This window comes from Bombina bombina, chromosome 3, assembly GCF_027579735.1.
Source record: "Bombina bombina isolate aBomBom1 chromosome 3, aBomBom1.pri, whole genome shotgun sequence".
NCBI classification, from domain to species: Eukaryota; Metazoa; Chordata; class Amphibia; order Anura; family Bombinatoridae; genus Bombina; species Bombina bombina.
In genome coordinates this window covers 147,619,735-147,640,609 of record NC_069501.1, presented here as the reverse complement: position 1 = coordinate 147,640,609, position 20,875 = coordinate 147,619,735, and the positions used below count along the sequence as shown (strand labels likewise).

Below are 20,875 nucleotides of genomic sequence, written 5' to 3'. Positions count from 1 at the left end.
CTGATTTTTCATATGGATAAGGTAGTCCTGTGTACCAAACCTAAGTTCTTACCTAAGGTGGTATCTAACAAGAATATCAATCAAGAGATTGTTGTTCCATCCTTGTGTTACACAATTTGGACGTGGTCCGTGCTTTAAAGTTTTACTTACAAGCTACTAAAGATTTTCGTCAAACATCTGCTTTGTTTGTTGTCTACTCTAGACAGAGGAGAGGTCAAAAGGCTTCGGCAACCTCTTTTTCTTTTTGACTAAGAAGCTTAATCCGCTTAGCCTATGAGACTGCTGGACAGCAACCTCCTGAAAGGATTACAGCTCATTCCACTAGAGCTGTGGCTTCCACTTGGGCCTTTAAAAATGAGGCTTCTTTTGATCAGATTTGCAAGGTGACGACTTGGTCTTCGCTTCATATTTTTTCAAAATTTTACAAATTTGATACTTTTGCTTCTTCGGAGGCTATATTTGGGAGAAAGGTTTTACGGGCAGTGGTTCCTTCCATTTAAGTTCCTGCCTTGTCCCTCCCTTCATCCGTGTACTTTAGCTTTGGCATTGGTATCCCACAAGTAATGGAGGATCCGTGGACTGGATACACCTTACAAGAGAAAATACAATTTATGCTTACCTGATAAATGTATTTCTCCTGTGGTGTATCCAGTCCACGGCCCGCCCTGTCATTTTAAGGCAGGTAATTTTTAAATTTAAACTACAGTAACCACTGCATCCTATGGTTCCTCCTTTCTCGGCTTGTTTTCCGTCGAATGACTGGCTATGACAGTTAGGGGAGGAGCTATATTACAGCTCTGCTGTGGGTGTCCTCTTGCAACTTCCTGTTGGGAATGAGAATATCCCACAAGTAATGGATGATCCGTGGACTGGATACACCACAAGAGAAATAAATTTATCAGGTAAGCATAAATTGTGTTTTTTTTCTTTAATGATTCTGATAGAGCATACAATTTTGAACAACTTTCCAATTTATTTCTATCATCGAATTTGCTTTGTCTCTTGTATTCTTTTTTGAAGGAGCAGCAATGCATTACTGGGAGCTAGCTGAACAGATTGAGTGAGCCAATGACAAGGAATATGTAAGTGCATCTTCCAATCAGCAGCTAACTCCTATAAGTGCATCACTGCTCTTGAGGCTACCTAGGAATGATTTTCAGCAAAAGATACCACGAAATCAAAGCAAATTAGATCATATAATTCATTTGGAAAATTGCATGCTCTCTCTGAATCATGAAAGCAAAAAATTAGAGTTTTTTGTCCCTTTAAGTTATTTTTAAATAATAAAAATACATTAGATTTTTTTAATAATTGTGTATATGTATTTTATTGTTAGGGCCAGATTTCGAGTGGAGAGCTATTTAGCGGTTTTGCTCACTCGCTAACTGCGCGTTGGTTTGCGCTTGTATTACAATTTGAAAGTAAAAAGTTATAGCTCGCGTGTTTTCCTTATGTGAACAAAAAGCCAAACTTAGAATATTGTGCAATGGATGTCAATAAAGAAAAAAGTAAAAAAACACCCCACTCACGCTAACCAACCTGAAAATATGCATATTTGATATTCCAATGTTCTTCGCATAGAAGAATAAGTTCTATTTATTCATAAATACACATTTCTACACATATCTGATGCTAATTTGGTACAATATATATCTATACCTATATACTGTTAGTGATGTCGCAAACTTAAAATTTTCCGTTTGCTTACGGCGGACACGAACTTCCGCAACTGTTTGCGAACGGGCGAACCGGGCGAACCGCCATTGACTTCAATAGGCAGGCAAATTTTAAAACCCACAGGGACTCTTTCTGGCCACAATAGTGATGGAAAAGTTGTTTCAAGGGGACTAACACCTGGACTGTGGCATGCCGGAGGGGGATCCATGGCAAAACTCCCACGGAAAATTACATAGTTGATGCAGAGTCTGTTTTTAAGCCATAAAGGGCATAAATCACCTAACATTCTTAAATTGTTTGGAATAATGTGCTTTAAAACATCAGGTATGATGTTGTATCGATCAGGTAGTGTAAGGGTTACGCCCGCTTCACAGTGACAGACCAAACTCCCCATTTAACGCACCGCAAACAACCGCAAACAGTCCATTTGCACAACCACGAGATAGATAGATTTGATAGATACATAGATACATAGACTAGATAGATAGATCAATAGATGCAATATATATTTGATAGATACGATAGATAGATAGATTTGATAGATAAATAGATAGATTTGATAGATATATAATTTCCCAGACAGAGAATTACAAGACGTGCGGTCTGGGACCCATGGTAAGGTTCCCAGAGGCAGTTGCGGTGCCAGGGGAGGTGTATATGGCATGGATTTTAGGAACCGGGAGATGGAAAAAGATGCTTGGTCGGTCCTCCTACTTCAAATTTGGGGCACTGCACGTGCAATCTACTGTGGCACCAGATATGAGTGGTGTGTTAAGTAGTACTATTCTGATCAGTTTAATACCTGTTACTCCCCCTATCGGGGGAGGTGTATATGGCATGGATTTTAGGAACCGGGAGATGGAAAAAGATGCTTGGTCGGTCCTCCTACTTCAAATTTGGGGCACTGCATGTGCAATCGTGGCTGGACTTTTAGCCGACAGCCATTTGGCTGACGGACATTTGTCCAACAGACATTTGGCCGAAACACAAGTGGCTGTCACAAAACAGTCCGGCCACGAGATAGATAGATTTGATAGATAGATAGATACATAGATTACATAGATCAATAGATGCAATATACATTTGATAGATACGATTGATAGATAGATTTGATAGATAAATAGATAGATTTGATAGATATATAATTTCCCAGACAGAGAATTACAAGACGTGTGGTCTGGGACCCATGGTAAAGTTCCCAGAGGCAGTTGCGGTGCCAGGGGACGTGTATATGACATGGATTTTAGGAACCGGGAGATGGAAAAAGATGCTTGGTCTGTCCTCCTACTTCAAATTTGGGGCACTGCACATGCAATCGTGGCCAGACTTTTAGCCGACGGCCATTTGTCCGACAGACATTTGTCCGACGGACATTTGGCCGAAACACAAGTGGCTGTCACAAAACAGTCCGGCCACGAGATAGATAGATTTGATAGATACATAGATTACATAGATCAATAGATGCAATATACATTTGATAGATACGATTGATAGATAGATTTAAAGATAAATAGATAGATTTGATAGATATATAGTTTCCCAGACAGAGAATTACAAGACGTGTGGTCTGAGACCCATGGTAAGGTTCCCAGAGGCAGTTGCGGCACCAGGGGACATGTATATGGCATGGATTTTAGGAACCGGGAGATTGAAAAAGATGCTTGGTCGGTCCTCCTACTTCAAATTTGGGGCACTGCGCGTATAATCAATGCCAGACTTTTAGCCGACGGACATTTGGCCGAAACACAAGTAGCTGTCACAAAACAGTCCGGCCACGAGATAGATAGATTTGATAGATAGATAGATACATAGATTACATAGATCTATAGATGCAATATACATTTGATAGATACGATTGATAGTTAGATAGATTTGATAGATAAATAGATAGATTTGATGTGGTCTGGGACCCATGGTAAGGTTATTTCCTTTGGCACAATCAAGTACAGGTTGGGGATTGCCTTTTGTGCAAAGAAATTTCGGCCGGTACCTTCCACTGCGGTGTCCCCTATCAGGGGATGTGTATATGGCATGGATTTTAGGAACCGGGAGATGGAAAAAGATGCTTGGTCTGTCCTCCTTCAAATTTGGGGCACTGCACGTGCAATCGTGGCCAGACTTTTAGCCGACGGACATTTGGCCGACGGACAATTGGCTGAAACACAAGTGGCTGTCACAAAACAGTCCGGCCACGAGATAGATTTGATAGATAGATACATAGATTACATAGATCAATAGATGCAATATACATTTGATAGATACGATTGATAGATAGATTTGATAGATAAATAGATAGATTTGATAGATATAAAATTTCCCAGACCGAGAATTACAAGACGTGTGGTCTGGGACCCATGGTAACGTTACTTCCTTTTGCACAATCGAGTACAGGTTGGGGATTGCCTTTTGTTCAAAGAAATTTTGGCCGGTTACCTTCCACTGCGGTGTCCCCTATCAGGGGACGTGTATATGGCATGGATTTTAGGAACCGGGAGATGGAAAAAGATGCTTGGTCTGTCCTCCTACTTCAAATTTGGGGCACAGCGCGTGCAATCTAATGTGCCACCAGATAGGAGTGGTGTGTTAAGTAGTACTATTCCTATCAGTTTAATCCTGTTAAGCGTCTTTTTTTTTGTTTTGTTTTTGAAGCCACAGTGCAGCACCAGAGGCCAGAAAAATTTGGCATGTACACATGCATGAAAAATTAGGTATTGTTGCAGCTGCTGCTGTAGCAGCGGCCAGAAAAATTGATGTTTGTTTCCCAGGCAGAAAGTGCCCTAAAACATTGCGGCTTGAACCCTATTTGGTGGCGGATAAGTCACGCAAGTCATCCGGCATTTGAAGATAAAATACAGCAGCGTGTGGACCATTTTTAGCCCAAGGCAGCTCATGTCATCAGGCCTTTTTTACTCAAATGTATCGCCCAATGTCAGTCCCTTCGGGATCCATCCCTCATTCATCTTAATAAAGGTGAGGTAATCTAGACTTTTTTGACCTAGGCGACATCTATTCTCAGTGACAATACCTCCTGCTGCACTGAAGGTCCTTTCTGACAGGACACTTGAAGTGGGGCAGGCCAGAAGTTCTATTGCAAATTGGGATAGCTCAGGCCACAGGTCAAGCCTGCACACCCAGTAGTCAAGGGGTTCATCGCTCCTCAGAGTGTCGAGATCTGCAGTTAAGGCGAGGTAGTCTGCTACCTGTCGGTCGAGTCGTTCTCTGAGGGTGGACCCCGAAGGGCTGTGGTGATGCATAGGAGTTAAAAAGCTCTGCATGTCCTCCATCAACAACATGTTTGTAAAGCGTCCTGTCCTTGCCAGCGTGGTCGTGGGAGTCGGAGGATTACTTTCAGCTCTTCCCCTGTTAGATTCACGTTGTGCTGTGACATCACCCTTGTACGCTGTGTAAAGCATACTTTTTAATTTATTTTGGAAATGCTGCATCCTTTCCGACTTGTTGTAATTCGGTAACATTTCTGGCACTTTATGCTTATACCGGGGGTCTAGTAGCATGGACACCCAGTACAGGTCATTCTCCTTCAGCATTTTTATATGAGGGTCCCTCAACAGGCACAACAGCATGAAAGACCCCATTTGCACAAGATTGGATGCCGAGCTAGTCATGTCCCGTTCCTCATCCTCAGTGATGTCACTGAAGGTATCTTCTTCCCCCCTGCCACGTACAACACCACGGGTACCAGATAGGTGACAATGAGCACCCTGGGATGCCTGTTGTGGTTGGTCTTCCTCCTCCTCCTCAAAGCCACAATCCTCCTCTGACTCCTCTTCCTCACAATCCTCTTCCAGCATTGCTGCAGGTCCAGCAAGCGATGCTGATAAGGCTGTTTCTGGTGGTTATGCTTACCACAACTCTTCCTCTTCACGCTCATCTACGGCTTGATCCAGCACTCTTCGCAGGGCACGCTCCAGGAAGAAAACAAATGGTATGATGGTGCCTTCAGTGTGACTGACTATGTTTGTCACCTCCTCAAAAGGACGCATGATCCTACAGGCATCGTGAATGAGCACCCAGTAACGTGGCAAAAAAATTCTTAGCTCCGCAGAGGCTGTCCTAGCACCCCGGTCATACAAATACTCGTTAACGGCTTTTTCCTGTTGGAGCAGGCGGTCGAACATTAGGAGTGTTGAATTCCAACGTGTCGGGCTATCGCAAATCAAGCGCCTCACTGGCATGTTGTTTCGCCGCTGGATATCGGAAAAGTGTGCCATGGCCGTGTAGGAACGCCTCAAATGGCCACACACCTTCCTGGCCTGCTTCAGGACGTCCTGTAAGCCTGGGTACTTATGCACAAAGCGTTGTACGATCAGATTACACACATGTGCCATGCACACACGCTGGCATTGGAATATATTGGAATATATATATAGGTATAGGTTTATACAGATATATACAGAAATATGTATTTCAAATAAAAATAGGATTTGTGAAGAACATAGGAATGTGAAATATGTCCATATTCCAATGCCTTGCAAAAGTATTCACCCCACTTGGCATTTTTCGTGTTTTGTTGCCTAACAACCTGGAATTAACATGGATTGTTTGAGGATTTGCATCATTTAATTTACAGAACATGCCCACAACTTTGAAGATGTTTTTTTTTTTGTTTTTTTTTATTGTGAAGCAAACAACATATAGGACAAAATAACAGGAAAAAGTCAATGTGCATAACTATTGAGTCTCTATGAGTTTGCCACATCTTACCACTGGGATTTTTGCCCATTCCTACTTGCAAAACTGCTCCAGCTCCTTCAAGTTGGATGGTTTGCGCTTGTGAACAGCAATCTTTAAGTCTGACCACAGATTTTCTATTGGATTGAGGTCTGGGCTTTGACTAGGCCATTCTAACACATTTACATGTTTCCCCTTAAACCACTCAAGTGTTGCTTTAGCATTGTGTTTGGATCATTCTCCTGCTGGAAGGTGAACCTCTGTCCTAGCCTCAAATCACGCACAGAATGGTACAGGTTTTGCTCAAGAATATCCCTGTATTTAGCACCATCCATCATTCCCTCAACTCTGATCAGTTTCCCAGTCCTGGCTACTGAAAAACATCCCCACAGCATGATGCTGCCACCACCATCTTTCACTGTGGGGATGGTGTTCTTTGGGTGATTTGATGTGTTGGGTTTGCGCCAGACATAGCGTTTTCTTTGATGACCGAAAAGTTCAATTTTAGTCTCGTCAGACCAGAGCACCTTCCTCCATACAGTCTCCCACATGCCTTTTCTCAAACTCAAAATTAGATAGATTTGATAGATAAATAGATAGATTTGATGTGGTCTGGGACCCATGGTAAGGTTATTTACTTTGGCACAATCAAGTACAGGTTGGGGATTGCCTTTTGTGCAAAGAAATTTCGGCCGGTACCTTCCACTGCGGTGTCCCCTATCAGGGGATGTGTATATGGCATGGATTTTAGGAACCGGGAGATGGAAAAAGATGCTTGGTCTGTCCTCCTTCAAATTTGGGGCACTGCACGTGCAATCGTGGCCAGACTTTTAGCCGACGGACATTTGGCCGACGGACAATTGGCTGAAACACAAGTGGCTGTCACAAAACAGTCCGGCCACGAGATAGATTTGATAGATAGATACATAGATTACATAGATCAATAGATGCAATATACATTTGATAGATACGATTGATAGATAGATTTGATAGATAAATAGATAGATTTGATAGATATAAAATTTCCCAGACCGAGAATTACAAGACGTGTGGTCTGGGACCCATGGTAACGTTACTTCCTTTTGCACAATCGAGTACAGGTTGGGGATTGCCTTTTGTTCAAAGAAATTTTGGCCGGTTACCTTCCACTGCGGTCTTACACATCTTACACATCTTACCACTGGGATTTTTGCCCATTCCTACTTGCAAAACTGCTCCAGCTCCTTCAAGTTGGATGGTTTGCGCTTGTGAACAGCAATCTTTAAGTCTGACCACAGATTTTCTATTGGATTGAGGTCTGGGCTTTGACTAGGCCATTCTAACACATTTACATGTTTCCCCTTAAACCACTCAAGTGTTGCTTTAGCATTGTGTTTGGATCATTCTCCTGCTGGAAGGTGAACCTCTGTCCTAGCCTCAAATCACGCACAGAATGGTACAGGTTTTGCTCAAGAATATCCCTGTATTTAGCACCATCCATCATTCCCTCAACTCTGATCAGTTTCCCAGTCCTGGCTACTGAAAAACATCCCCACAGCATGATGCTGCCACCACCATGTTTCACTGTGGGGATGGTGTTCTTTGGGTGATTTGATGTGTTGGGTTTGCGCCAGACATAGCGTTTTCTTTGATGACCGAAAAGTTCAATTTTAGTCTCGTCAGACCAGAGCACCTTCCTCCATACAGTCTCCCACATGCCTTTTCTCAAACTCAAAATGTGCCACTCTGCCATAAAGCCCAACTCTATGGAGTGTACGGCTTATTGTCGTCCTATGTACAGATAATGCAGTCTCTGCTGTGGAAATCTGCAGCTCCTCCAGGGTTACCCTAGGTCTCTGTGCTGCCTCTCTGATTAATGCCCTTTTTGCCCAGTCCGTGACTTTGGTGGGTGGCCGTCTCTTGGCAGGTTTGCTGTTGTGCCATGTTCTTTCCATTTGTTTATGATAGATTTGATGGTGCTCCTGGGGATCATCAAAGATTTGGATATTTTTTTATAACCTAACCCTGACTTGTACTTCTCAACAAGATTGCCCCTTACTTGTTTGGAGAGTTCCTTGGTCTTCATGGCAGTGTTTGGTTAGTGGTGCCTCTTCCTTAGGTGTTGCAGCCTCTGAGGCCTTTCAAAAAAGGTGTGTATCTGTAATGACAGATCATGTGACGCTTAGATTGCACACAGGTGGACATTATTTCACTTATTATGTGACTTCTGAAGGTAATTGGTTGCACCAGAGCTTTTTATGGGCTTCATAACTAAAAAATAGTTTTATGTATATATTTTTCTCATTTCACTTCACCAACTTAGACTATTGTGTTCTGATCCATCACATAAAATTCAGATTAATAATAAAACATTAAACTTAAGGCTGTAATGTAACAAAATAGGTAAAAAGTCATTGCAAGGCATTGTATATATATATATATATATATATATATATATAGATAGATATAGATATAGATATATATTACATTAACATTATCATATATATATATATATATATATATATATATATATTATAGGAATATTTCTAACACTAAATTTTATCAGATAGTTTTTATATGAGTGTAACAATTTATTTTAGTTTATTTATGATGTGTTTGGTGCAACAATTTTTTTAACTTACTACCCCTTTTGCAAGCTTTACAGTCACGCTAACCTGACGAGCGTAAATTGCAATTGCACTCTTTTGTTGTTGTTTACTTTTATCTTATAATTCAAGCCCTATTTCTGTCATGAACAAAAAGCAGGGGGAAAAAACTATATCGGTCGCTTGCGAAAGTTAGTGTGCCAGTTGTAATCTAGTCCTAAAAGTAAAGTTTTACACAAAGTTAAGGAGAGATTACATCATTGAGATAATATAGAGAATATATTCAGTATTACCACTGTGAATTTATGAATCAAGTAGTTGAAATAAAATCAGAATATGCTAACTGCATGATAGACCAGAGATAGATCATTTTCAAGCTGCGTTCTCATTTTAAATTCCATTTTTCAAATGATTCCCAGTAGCATAGCATTTAGAAATTCCTATATCATGAAAATAAAAAATAAATAATTACTGTATGTTAAGTCATGCATATAGCTCAAACAAATTGATGGTTTGAAATTTGGCAATGAGACAATGATGATCATTCTAGTTCATTTATGTTTAATTTTTTATCAAATAAGTATCTCAAAGAAGCAACACAATGAGTTATGCATGCATGAATGGTAAATTATTTTTTTGTCTCCATGCACAGTATAAATTCTTATACCAGAAAAAAACTTTTTTTAAAAAAACTGTGGTGACATCTTTCACAGAGAAATCTAATTTCCCCATCAAATTGCTCGCTAACAGATTAAAATCTATATCAATGACTGACTGACCTTGCAAAGTATAAAATTAGCATCTTTTTGTTATATATAACTTAAAAATATCATAATAATGCAGGTTTGTAATACTTCTTAATTTCAAATAAGGTAAGAGAAATATTCATGTCAATAAAATCTAAATATGTATTAATATTATACAATATGCAGTTCTTTGTAAACAATTTAAAGCAGATCTTAAAACTGAACATATTGTATTTCCCATCTGTAACAAAATGATAACAAAACAGACAGCATAATATATACTATGTGGACAAAAGTATATTACCACCTAATGTATGAGATTAAAAAAGGTATCTACTCTAGAACAGAAATTAATTAATTTCTAAATTTGATGCTAAAGCAGAGAGATCTACAGGTAATTCATAGCTCCTAAAATATAAATATTCACTATGGTGAATGATGGTGAGCTCTTATATACATATTTGAGTATTTGAGTGTTTGTCTTGGACTCTAAATTTTAAAAATGGTAAATTATTGGAACTTGAAGCAAATGTTCAGATTTTGATATCACTTAGAGGTTCACATGTATATAAGGTTATTTCCTTGTTATGCTATTATTATTATCAGTTATTTGTAGAGTGCCAACAGATTCTGCAGCATTAAAAACATGGTATGATAAGCAAGGCAGCATTTATAGGTAACAAATTGGTAGAGGGACCTGCCAATAGTTGCACTGTTGTAAATCACCTCTCATGAAAGTGATCTACAAAACAGCTAAGCTCAAAGGCTTATTTGATAATTGGGTTCAAGAGGATGTTAAAAGGAGGAGAGGAACTGAGATAAGAAAAGAGTAGTGTATATTATATGCATCCCTGAACAGCAGAGTCTTTAAGGAGCATTTGAAATTTTCAAAACTAGGGGAGAATCTTCTGAAAGGAGACAGAGAGTTCCACAAAATTCCATTCTAGAAAAGTCCTGTAGACAGAAATGTGATGAGGTAACAATAGAAGAGGAGAGCAGGAGACCATTAACAGAGTAAAGGAAATGGTAGGGCAGATAAGTCTGAGATATAGTGGGGGAGAAGTGTTATTGATGGCCTTGAATGTCAGGATTTTGTGTTTAATTCAAGAGGCTAGCGGAAGCCAGTAAAGGGACTGACAGAAGGTGCAACAAATAAAGAGTTTCGTAAGGATGGAGTTGCAATAGTTAAGGCAGCAAATTATATGAGTTGATTACAATTTTAGTTGTGTCTTGTGTAAGGAAGTGTCAAATGTTGGATATGTTTTAAGGTGAAAATGGCAGGAATTGGTCAGAGACTGGATTTGAGGCATGAAAGTCAAGTGTGACCCAAAGACACCAGTAATGCAGAGTTGGGATAATGATGTTATTATCAACTCTTATAGGAAATTGGGGTATAGAGATTTTGGAATAAGGGGGGAAATAAGAAGCTCAGTTTTTGAGAGATTTAGCTTAAGATAGTGAGAGGACATCCAAGATTAAATATTAGAAAAACACTTATCAAGAAAGGGGATAGGTTTGGTGCCAAGAGGTAAATTTGGGTGTCATCAGCATACAAATGATATTGAATTCTAGGTGACTTTATAAGGTAACCTAATGATGATGTATAGATTGAGGAAATAAGGTGAGCAAGGACAGAGCCTTATGGTACCCAAAAAAGAGTGGAATAATAACAGGAAACAGTGGGGTTTGCAGGATATGTTACAGCAGGGACTCAGTTGACATAACAAAAGAAAGTACACAGAGTGGAATAGCAGCAGAAAACAGTGGGGTTTGCAGAATATGTTACAGCAAGGACTCAATTGACATATATGAAAGCAATATGGGTAGAGTAGGGTTTACTTGATGTAGTGGTAATTCCTTCAGCAAATGTCAATATTCAGCTGGCTTGGCTTAATAAGCAGCAGTTTGGTGAGTACTGAGTACAATTCTTTTATAAGTCTTTTACCTAATCCTTACTGTCTCACTTATAAAATACTCACTTAAAGGGAGATGAAACCCATAATTTTTCATTAATGATTCAGACAAAGCATATCATTATAAATAACATTCTAATGTACTTCTATCATCTAACTCGCATCATGCTCTTGGTTTCTCTTGTTGAAAAGCAGATCAGGAGCAGCAATGCATTACTGGAAGCTAGCTGCTGATTGGTAGCTGCACACAAATTCCTCTTGTCATTGGTTCAGTGGATGGGGCCTATCTATCTAGCTCCGGACAGAGCTTGAGGGCCCATGTTTAAAGACCGTTGCTCCATAATCCTGTCCGCCTGCTCTGAGCATCGAGTACGGTCAGGTTGATTGACAGCTCCCTGCTGGTGGCCGATTTGTCGCAAATTTGCAGGGGGCGGTGTTGCACCAGCAGCTCACAAGAGCTGCTGGTGCAATGCTGAATACAAAGAGCGCATTGCTCTCCGCATTCAGCGAGGTCTGGCGGAACTGATGCGCACTGTCAGATCAGGTCCACCAGAATTTAATAAATATCCCCCGATGTGTTAAGCAAGTTCCCAATAGTGAATGCCTACTGCTTCAACAAAGGATATCAAGAGAATAAAGCAAATTTCCAGCTGTCATTAAGGTCTATTAAAACCGAAATTTGGAGAAACTATTGGTGGGAATTTGGCAAGACTTCCCCACTGGTAACAGTTCCACAGGATCCAAGTAGTAGGGAGGTCTGATTATGTAAGGGGATATCCATTGTTAAAAAAACAAAGCACTGTAATACATGGTCTTTAAGATGGACAAATACATTTATCACATCATGAAATATGAATTTAAATATAATTTTTATACTTGCATATACTAACATTGCAAATACTTAAATAATACAAAAATATACTGAAGTGCAAAATGTAGGTGGGGGGATATAGAATGTAATCCACCCCTTTTTTTCTTCCTTCCCCCACTCTGGAATATCTCTCCTTTTTAATATTTTCTCTATATTTCTAAATCCCTCTGTTAAACCCTTCCTCCCTGGTTTGTGTTACAATAGATTACTGTGTTCCTCAGAGATTTCTCTATTTCTTTTTTAATTTTCAGACATTTTATCTTACAATGATTATCTACAGCTTTTTTTACCACACCATGTACTGCTTGATTTTGTGACAAACTTGTTACTTATATTATATCATGTTCTTGCATGACAGCACTTACTGTATATATACTGGATTTATAGAAATGATGCAATAGAATCTTGGTTGATTGTATTTAATAATTATTATAAATAAATGGTTTTGAGGCATAAAGTTTATAAAATTCAAGTAAAACTTTTTTTTTTACTACAGTCCTTGGGGTCTATTTAACAAGGGCTGAATGGCCCCTGTTCACCTTGTTTCCGAGTGAGCCTTCAGACCGCTGCTCCTAAACTCATACCTCTGAGGCGGTGTATAGCAATCCGCCCGATCATGTGCAATCGGGCAGATTGACACCCCCTGCTAGCAGCCGATTGGCAATATTGCACCAGCAGTTCACAAGAACTGCTGGTGCAATGATAAATGCCGATATCGTATGCTGTCGGCATTTATCGATGTGCGGCAGACATGGTTCACTATAGCAGATCATGTCTGTCCACACATATATAAATAGACCCCCTTGTATCTATTGAACAGCATAGGTCTAAGCATAAAATATTTTAACCACCTGATAAAATATATATCGTTTTTTTTATTGGTATTTTTATTACTTACACACCGGTTTTGATAGCTCCAAAATGCTAGTGCTCTTCTATGCCAACCAAGTTTTGTAATAGCCTAAAAATGACGGATAACTATATTCTTATATTGTAACAAAACTACTGCTAAATGAGTTTGGGTTATGAAACCTTTTGATGAGCTTTACCCCACATAAGATTTAGATTTAAAGGAATTTAGGGAGGATCTTTTTGCCAAATTTCTCCTTGCATACAAAGTAATTCTGTCGTTTACTCTGATATTATCATAAATATTTGTTTAGAGCTTTAGATTATGTACTTGTATAGTAAACCTAGTTTCTGTTTCTGTACATTCCTAGATAAAAAAAATTGCATAATAGGACTTTAACCCCTTTACGCCATTAGGACGTTCCATGCTGTCCGAATAACGCTGGGCTTTAACTCCGTTGTAACAGCATGGAACACCCTGCAGCTTCACCCTTTGACAACGGCAAGAATTGACCTAGCAGCATAGGCAGTCCCCCATGATCGGATCCCGGCCTTGAAATCACGTGATCGCATCAAAGATTGTGTGATTTCATTTCTACTAATGGTGTTTACATCAGAACTTCGTTTTGATGTTAACACTATTGTACCAGCATGAAGGTGTTAAGAGTCTAACAAAATATGTTTGAGGCTTGTAACTAGTCCCAGTGAGAACAGGTACACACATTTGTTCCACCTCAAACCATCATGTTCAATTTCATGTGCAATGTATCACTATAAATAAACACTGATACAGAGAAGACTCTGACATACACTGCCAGAAAAAAAAGGAAGTTTTTTTACCAATAACATTGCAAAATATACTTTTAAAACTAAAACAAAAAAATGCATATGAGACTTGTTCCCCATAAATGCTAGAAGTTGTGAGCAGCTTTATAAAGGGAAACAGATGTTATCTTTGCATATTTATATAAAAGAATATTTTAAAATATATGATAGATTTTTCTTTCAAATGGATTCGTATAACCTGAAAACAAAACCTGTTTTTATGCATGTACAAGGGTAGCGCTATCTACCAATGGGGCAATGGGGTTTTCTTTATCAGACAGAAAGCAATGACGTGTACACACAGATGCATTTCCAATCAGTTTCAGTAACTATGGTTTAAATGTAACCTTTTTGTGTATAAAATAAGTTTAAATGACCAATAAATAGACAATTCAAATTTCAAATGAGCAGTAGATTTTTATTACAAATATGAAATTGATTCTTTTAACAAGTATCATTCTCAAGTTATCCTTCTCTGCATTACATCCCCAATTCTTCTGCTCTTATTATTCTCTTCATGTCTTCCTCATCATCTAAAACCCCTCTACATGGATAATAAATACCATTCTCCTTTAGATCAGCATTTAAGGGGACATGAAACCTATTTCTTTTTTATGTGTGATTCAGATAGAGAATACGATTTTAAACAACATTCCAATTTATTTATTTTATCTAATTTGTTTTGATCTCTTGGTATCCTTTGTCAAAAAAGATACCTAGATAGGCTCAGGAAGGAGCTGCTGATTGGTGGCTGCACATATATACCTCATGTTATTTTTTCACCTAGGGATAGATTACAAGTGGAGCGCTAAATTATTACACTCCCACAAATGGCCATAGTTGCCAATTTGCGGTAGCACAATAATTAACCCCTGCACCCATACAACGTATATATACATCTTGCAGTACTACATATACATATATATATATATATATATATATATATATATACGTCATCGCTTCAGGATGCTCCAGCAATCTCAGCTGTTAAGTTACAGCAAAGATCTGGAGCTCCTGAAGCTTCAGGCATCTCCCACATATGGAGCCGGAGCGAGATCAGTGCTCCGCCTCCATATGAGGGCAGATGCCTGATCGTTACAGACGGTGACACTGTGTGCATCACCATCTGTAACGATCTTCCATTGGACCCGTTGGGAGGTGTGGGTGGAAGTAGGATGGCGGGTAGGCGGCACAGCAGGGGAGACGTGAGGAAGTGAGAGGGGCCCTACACTATGGCAAATTTATAATAAAGGGACAGGCAGGGAAGGCAGCATCTACACTACTGAAAAGGCGATCTGGGGATGTGGGGACCCCCTAACTAAAGATTGGGGTGCGGGGTAGGTTACACGGGTTAGAGACAAAAAAAAAATTAAAACAAATTTTTTTTTAAAAAAAAAATATGTTTTATAGGTACTGGCAGACAGCTGCCAGTACCAAATATGGTGGTAATAGTTAGGGCAGGGGAGGTTTAGATAGCTGTTTTATGGGGGATCAGGGAGGTTTGGGAGTAAGGGCAATCCTACACTGCAGAAAAAAATAAATAATAATAATAATAATAATAAAAAAGTTTTATTTTTTTATTAGCAGACTGTCTCCCAGTACTTAAGATGGGGGTGACCAGTGGGGGGTGGGGAGGGAAGAGAGCTGTTTGGGAGGAATCAGGTAGGGATTAGGGGTTGGGGAGTGTCAGGTAGGATGCTAATCTCTACACTAAAGATAACATTAACCTTTTAAGATACCTAATTAAACCCTTCACTGGAATTATAGAAATGTGGTGCGCAGCTGCAATTAGCGGCCATCTAATTACCAAAAAGCAATGGCAAAGCCATATATGTCTGCTATTTCTGAAAAAAGGGGATCCCAAAGAAACTTTTACAAACATTTGTGACATGATTGCACAAGCAGTATATAAATCATTTCTGTGAGAAACCCAAAGTTTGTGAAAAAAGTACCACATGTTTTTATTTGATGGCATTTGGCGGTGAAATGGTGGCATGAAATATACCAAAATGGGCCTAGATCAATACCTTGGGTTGTTTTCTTAAAATATATATATAAATTTGATAGGTAAATAAAAAAAAACAAGGCTCTATTTCTTTTTAAATGGAGTGATAGCAAAAATGCTAAAAATGCTCTGTTATTTTGGGCAAGTTTTTGTCTGAAAATCCCGGTATTGAAAGGGTTAACCAACCATTAAAAGTTTCTGGTTATTGCTACCGTGACCTTGTGGTATTAATTAGCGCTCTGAAAATAAACTGCACTAGGCAGTTTTGGTGCTTTAAAGTTGGTGGGAGTAGGGTGTTAGAAAAAAAAAAACGGGACAGAAAAACAGCACTGAAAAGTGCCTTTACATTGCGGTCTATGGGAACTGTGTAAATATACATGTATATGATTATATACATATATATTTATGTGTTAATATGTGTATAAAAATATAATTTAATAAACTTTTTCTAAAGGACTGTAATAAACCCCTATGTGTTTCATCCATGCAAAGGGGTCAAACACAGTTAAAGGGGGTCAAACACTCAAAGTAATGGGTCCTAGTTACAGCATCTGCTGACAATGACAAGAAGCAAGGATGTGTAACAGCTAATCAGCAGCTAGTTTCAGAAGTCAATTGAAAAGTCTCTTAAATTGCATACTCTGGGGGGCGGAGCCAGCCGCAGACAAGTATGGCCGCAAACTTATAGAGCTCCGTGCTAGGAATATCTGATAAGCGACAAAACAGTTTGATATGATGCTCAAAAACTTGCATCTAACAGTGACAACATTCATTGGGAGCTGCAGCGGATGGTATTTTCCATCTAGCCTGACATAATAGCTCCCTACCTACACTACTTTCAACCCAGAGCTGCATGGTGTGGATCTATGGCAGGTACGCAAAGCAGTAAGCATAAATACTTTGCTACTTTTTCTACCTTCCCTATTCACCAGCTGCTATGGTATCTTGTAGGTGAGACATGGAGGCCACGTTGCTTTCACTCATAAAAGGCCTGAGTGACAAGCTAGAGGTTCACTTTACCGAGCTGTCGCAGCATATCTCAGAATGTTATGGCGCCCAGGACTGCAACCTCAAATCTCAAATTTTCTTACAGCACTTCCAGAGCCCTTGGTCCTACACAATACTGAAACAGACTGGACTTTGAGACAGGAGGACTTATTCCAAGTCGGCTGTGAGAGGTGCGTGTGCGGGACCCGGCTATATGTTGCTGATTGCACTAATCAACATGTTTGCAAGTTAAAGCCAGATTCTCTACAGCCGGCTCGACCCCGCATCATCCACACTTCTCCTTCAAAAATTCATGTTATTGATATTTACACAGGTGACTTCAGACCCGCATCAGTTGTGGAGCCAGTCTGGTGTGTACCGGTCATTTTCTGCATCTTGGGTCTGACTGCGGGCTGCTGTTCTTTACCACCTTGGGCTGTCATGGAAGGGGTTGGATGGGATGCAGGTCTTGAACTGTGGCATGCCTTTGCAACCATAGCCAAAACTGGAGTGGGATAATGCATCATAACATTTCATTACGGCTGAGATGACCTAGCACCCACTGTTTCGAGGAACATTCTCACTCTGACCTTATGCTTTATCTTCCATAAGACATTTAGCTATAGATATTCAGGTCTCTATGATACTATTGCTGTCTTATGTCTTGGACTTTGATGCGTCTATTGCATGGGGTTTGTGTATTTGTTTTAGCCTTTTATTAAGATTCCCTATGAGTTTTCTATTGCTATTCTTTAGTAATATTACCCCATACTCTTAGTAACCCATAGATATTAGCTGAGTCAGATCACTTAGTAGAAGCATACAAATAGTTAATTACAAGAGTCTGTATTTATTAGTGTTTGTTTCTAGACATCTTTAAACAGTTGTCTAAGCTAAGTGGCTAATCTTAATTATAAATCATAAGACCCAAGAGGGGTAGTGTCATTGGCTAACTTCCTCCTTATTGAATCATTATAATGGTCAGAGCTAGTTGAGTTCTATTAAACACTAGGAGGAATACTTATAAGAATAAATATATTATTTGAGAACTTTATAGAGATCTTAGCTATTACTAATATGGCCTGAAAGTTATATGTTGTTGCTGGCAGTCTAACTCTCTGTTAATTCTGGTCTGCCCTTTGTGTTTATCTGGTATTTATTATAATAAGCTCCCCTTAATGCTGTTAGATCTCTAGACTCATTCTCTGTTTGCTCATAAATGCTTGAATTTTATGCCATACTTAAAGTAGATGGTAACAGATCATGAATGTTAAGTTTATTATTAGGGATTGCTTTACTATTATCATTACGTATCTACCCTTAGGTATAGGGCCCATATCTGGGGGGTGAGCACAATCTTTGTAAATATCCCTTGCTATCGGCTAGTTTATGATATGTACTCGTATACTTGTATAAAATGGGTCTGTGTGATACGTCATAGTGTTTAAAATAGATTATATATGTTTTCTGTGATACAATTTAAAGGGATCCTTATATGATATAACTGGGACTTGGAGGCCAGCTTTATTAACGTCCAAGTATTAGACTTCCTAGACTCCAGAGACTCTCTAAATGGTCAGGTGGCATACTATATCATTGCCACTTTTTCTCTAAATATAATGCAGCTTTACATTACATTACGTTACACCCCTCCACCCCCCCCTTATTTTAATATTGGGCGGTGTTCTTCCGCAGTTAACTATATTACGCTAAGGTTGGTGAATATTTTATTTTTAAATTTATTAAGTTGCTTTATAATAGTATATTTACAGTTTATAGGGGGTGATTCTATATTCCCAGGAGTAAGGCTGGGTTATTTGAGAGCGGCTTTGGTCCTCTATTTCACATTATTTCTTAGTAATATTATGCCTGCTTTAAAACTTAATTTAGATTATAATTTATGTGTCATGGTTTAATTAAGACCGTTTATCATTTTAGTTCTTTTTCCTCTAGGGATATAAGGTATACCTTTATATATCAGTGGGGAGGCTCATGAGGCTACTATGTGACTAGCATTTTATATAATAAGCATAGTTCTGCCAGTCCATGAGAGACATTCTAAGGATATATCTTGTAAAATAAAATGAGGTTCCATTTTGGTTAATTGTTATATATAAAAACAGAGTTGTTGCTAGTGGACTTACACTCTCAATGTTTTATAACAGATATTCTGAATGTTAGACATTGTATTTCTGCTAATGTGCTTAAATTTCGTTGTTAGAAGGTACTTTGTATATTGCATATTCCTGTATTGATTTGTTTTATTGCTGCTGTACCATATAAAAACCTCAATAAAATATTATATTTTAAAAAAATAAAAATAAAAAAAAAATTGCATACTTTGTCTATTCTGAACCATAAAAATTGAATTCCACGTCCCTTTAAGCCCTCAAACATTTATTTTTGATTATCTAAACTATTTCTAATAAAACCATATACTCTACCTGCTGGCAGCTGAAATTTTTCCACTCGCACCTTATTCTACACATAAATTTGTCCTTTAATTATCCACTTATCTCTGTATTTCCTCAGCTGATGCTGGTGATTGACAAGCCCTACTCTCGCGCAATTGGTTGCCTGACGGTTAGAGGCTTGGCATTGCACAAGTGTTCACCCGCACAATGTTAAATATGAGGAACAAATAAACCCCACAATCTGCAATCAAATGCAGACAGGTTCACAACATGTCAGATCAATAAATCTTGCCCACACAGTAACCTAGTGGATTTGCACCATTTGATCAATGAGTAACCCGTGGACATTTCTTAAAGATACTGCTATTTTTACTGCTATTAAACACAGTCATAATAAGTGATGATGCTGATTCAACTGTTTTCTATTTTGATTTATACTTTTCCCCTTCTTTTTTGTAGCAAAGAAAGATCAAAAACCAGCCCAACACAATCTACACTATGGATTTCAAAGGCCCCAAGGAATGAGATCAGTATGGAAGTTTAACAATGCAATGACTCATATCACTAGAATACAACAAAATATATCAAATTTTACTTTCTGGTTCACTAAGCTTGAGCATCGGCTTGGAATGACTTACAATATGCATCAGAATTCAGTTCAGCAAGAATTTCAGGCTCCCCTTGAGGCACAGTTTATGAACGTTTTTATAATACTCCTGTATGATTCATAGTTAAACAAAAATGTGTGTCTTGCTACATTAAAAACAAACTATGCTTATTTTGCTGGTGGAAACTTTGGAATAACAATATAGGAAATGAACTCTCTCTTACAATTTATATGGAGAAATGTTATGTATGTTTGACTTTGTTTGCAATAAGAATGGTAGATTTTCTTAATTTTTCTCTTGTATTGTATTTTTTGATGTATTTTAAATTGTATTGCTATGGATATGTACTGTATAAAAACTAATTTATCTTTGCATAAAGGTTTGATAGAAAAGAAATTGCCCGCTGTAAATATGTTTTATTTATACCTATGCAACATAACACTTCAAGAAAATGCATAATTTTATTCATCTGTCTAAAATGTATTCACTTTAAAACCTCATTTTTTGGTAAATCGCTTAAAATGCGCATACCCCGAGGAAACAGGTTATTATATTTAGAGCTATATAGAAAACTTTTTTTTTCTTCATATTTTCAATTTCAAAATCAAACAGATAAGATATAGTTGTTTGATATTGCCAGGTAAACCTATTTGCAAAATTGCTTCAATTCACGAAACTCTAAAATGTTCTAGTCATTCAGCTATAT

At 38.5% G+C, this 20,875-nt stretch overlaps 1 protein-coding gene across 1 annotated transcript in view; it reads left to right on the top strand.

Moving 5' to 3' along the window:
* Positions 1 to 20,565, top strand: part of CHODL (chondrolectin) — a 229,376-nt gene extending 208,811 nt beyond the window's left edge. The window contains exon 6 of the mRNA XM_053706008.1: positions 20,021 to 20,565. Within this exon, the coding sequence (XP_053561983.1) occupies positions 20,021 to 20,105 (85 nt within the window). The 3' untranslated portion in view covers positions 20,106 to 20,565. The remainder of the gene's footprint in view (positions 1 to 20,020) is intronic.
* The last annotated feature ends 310 nt before the right edge of the window (positions 20,566 to 20,875 follow it).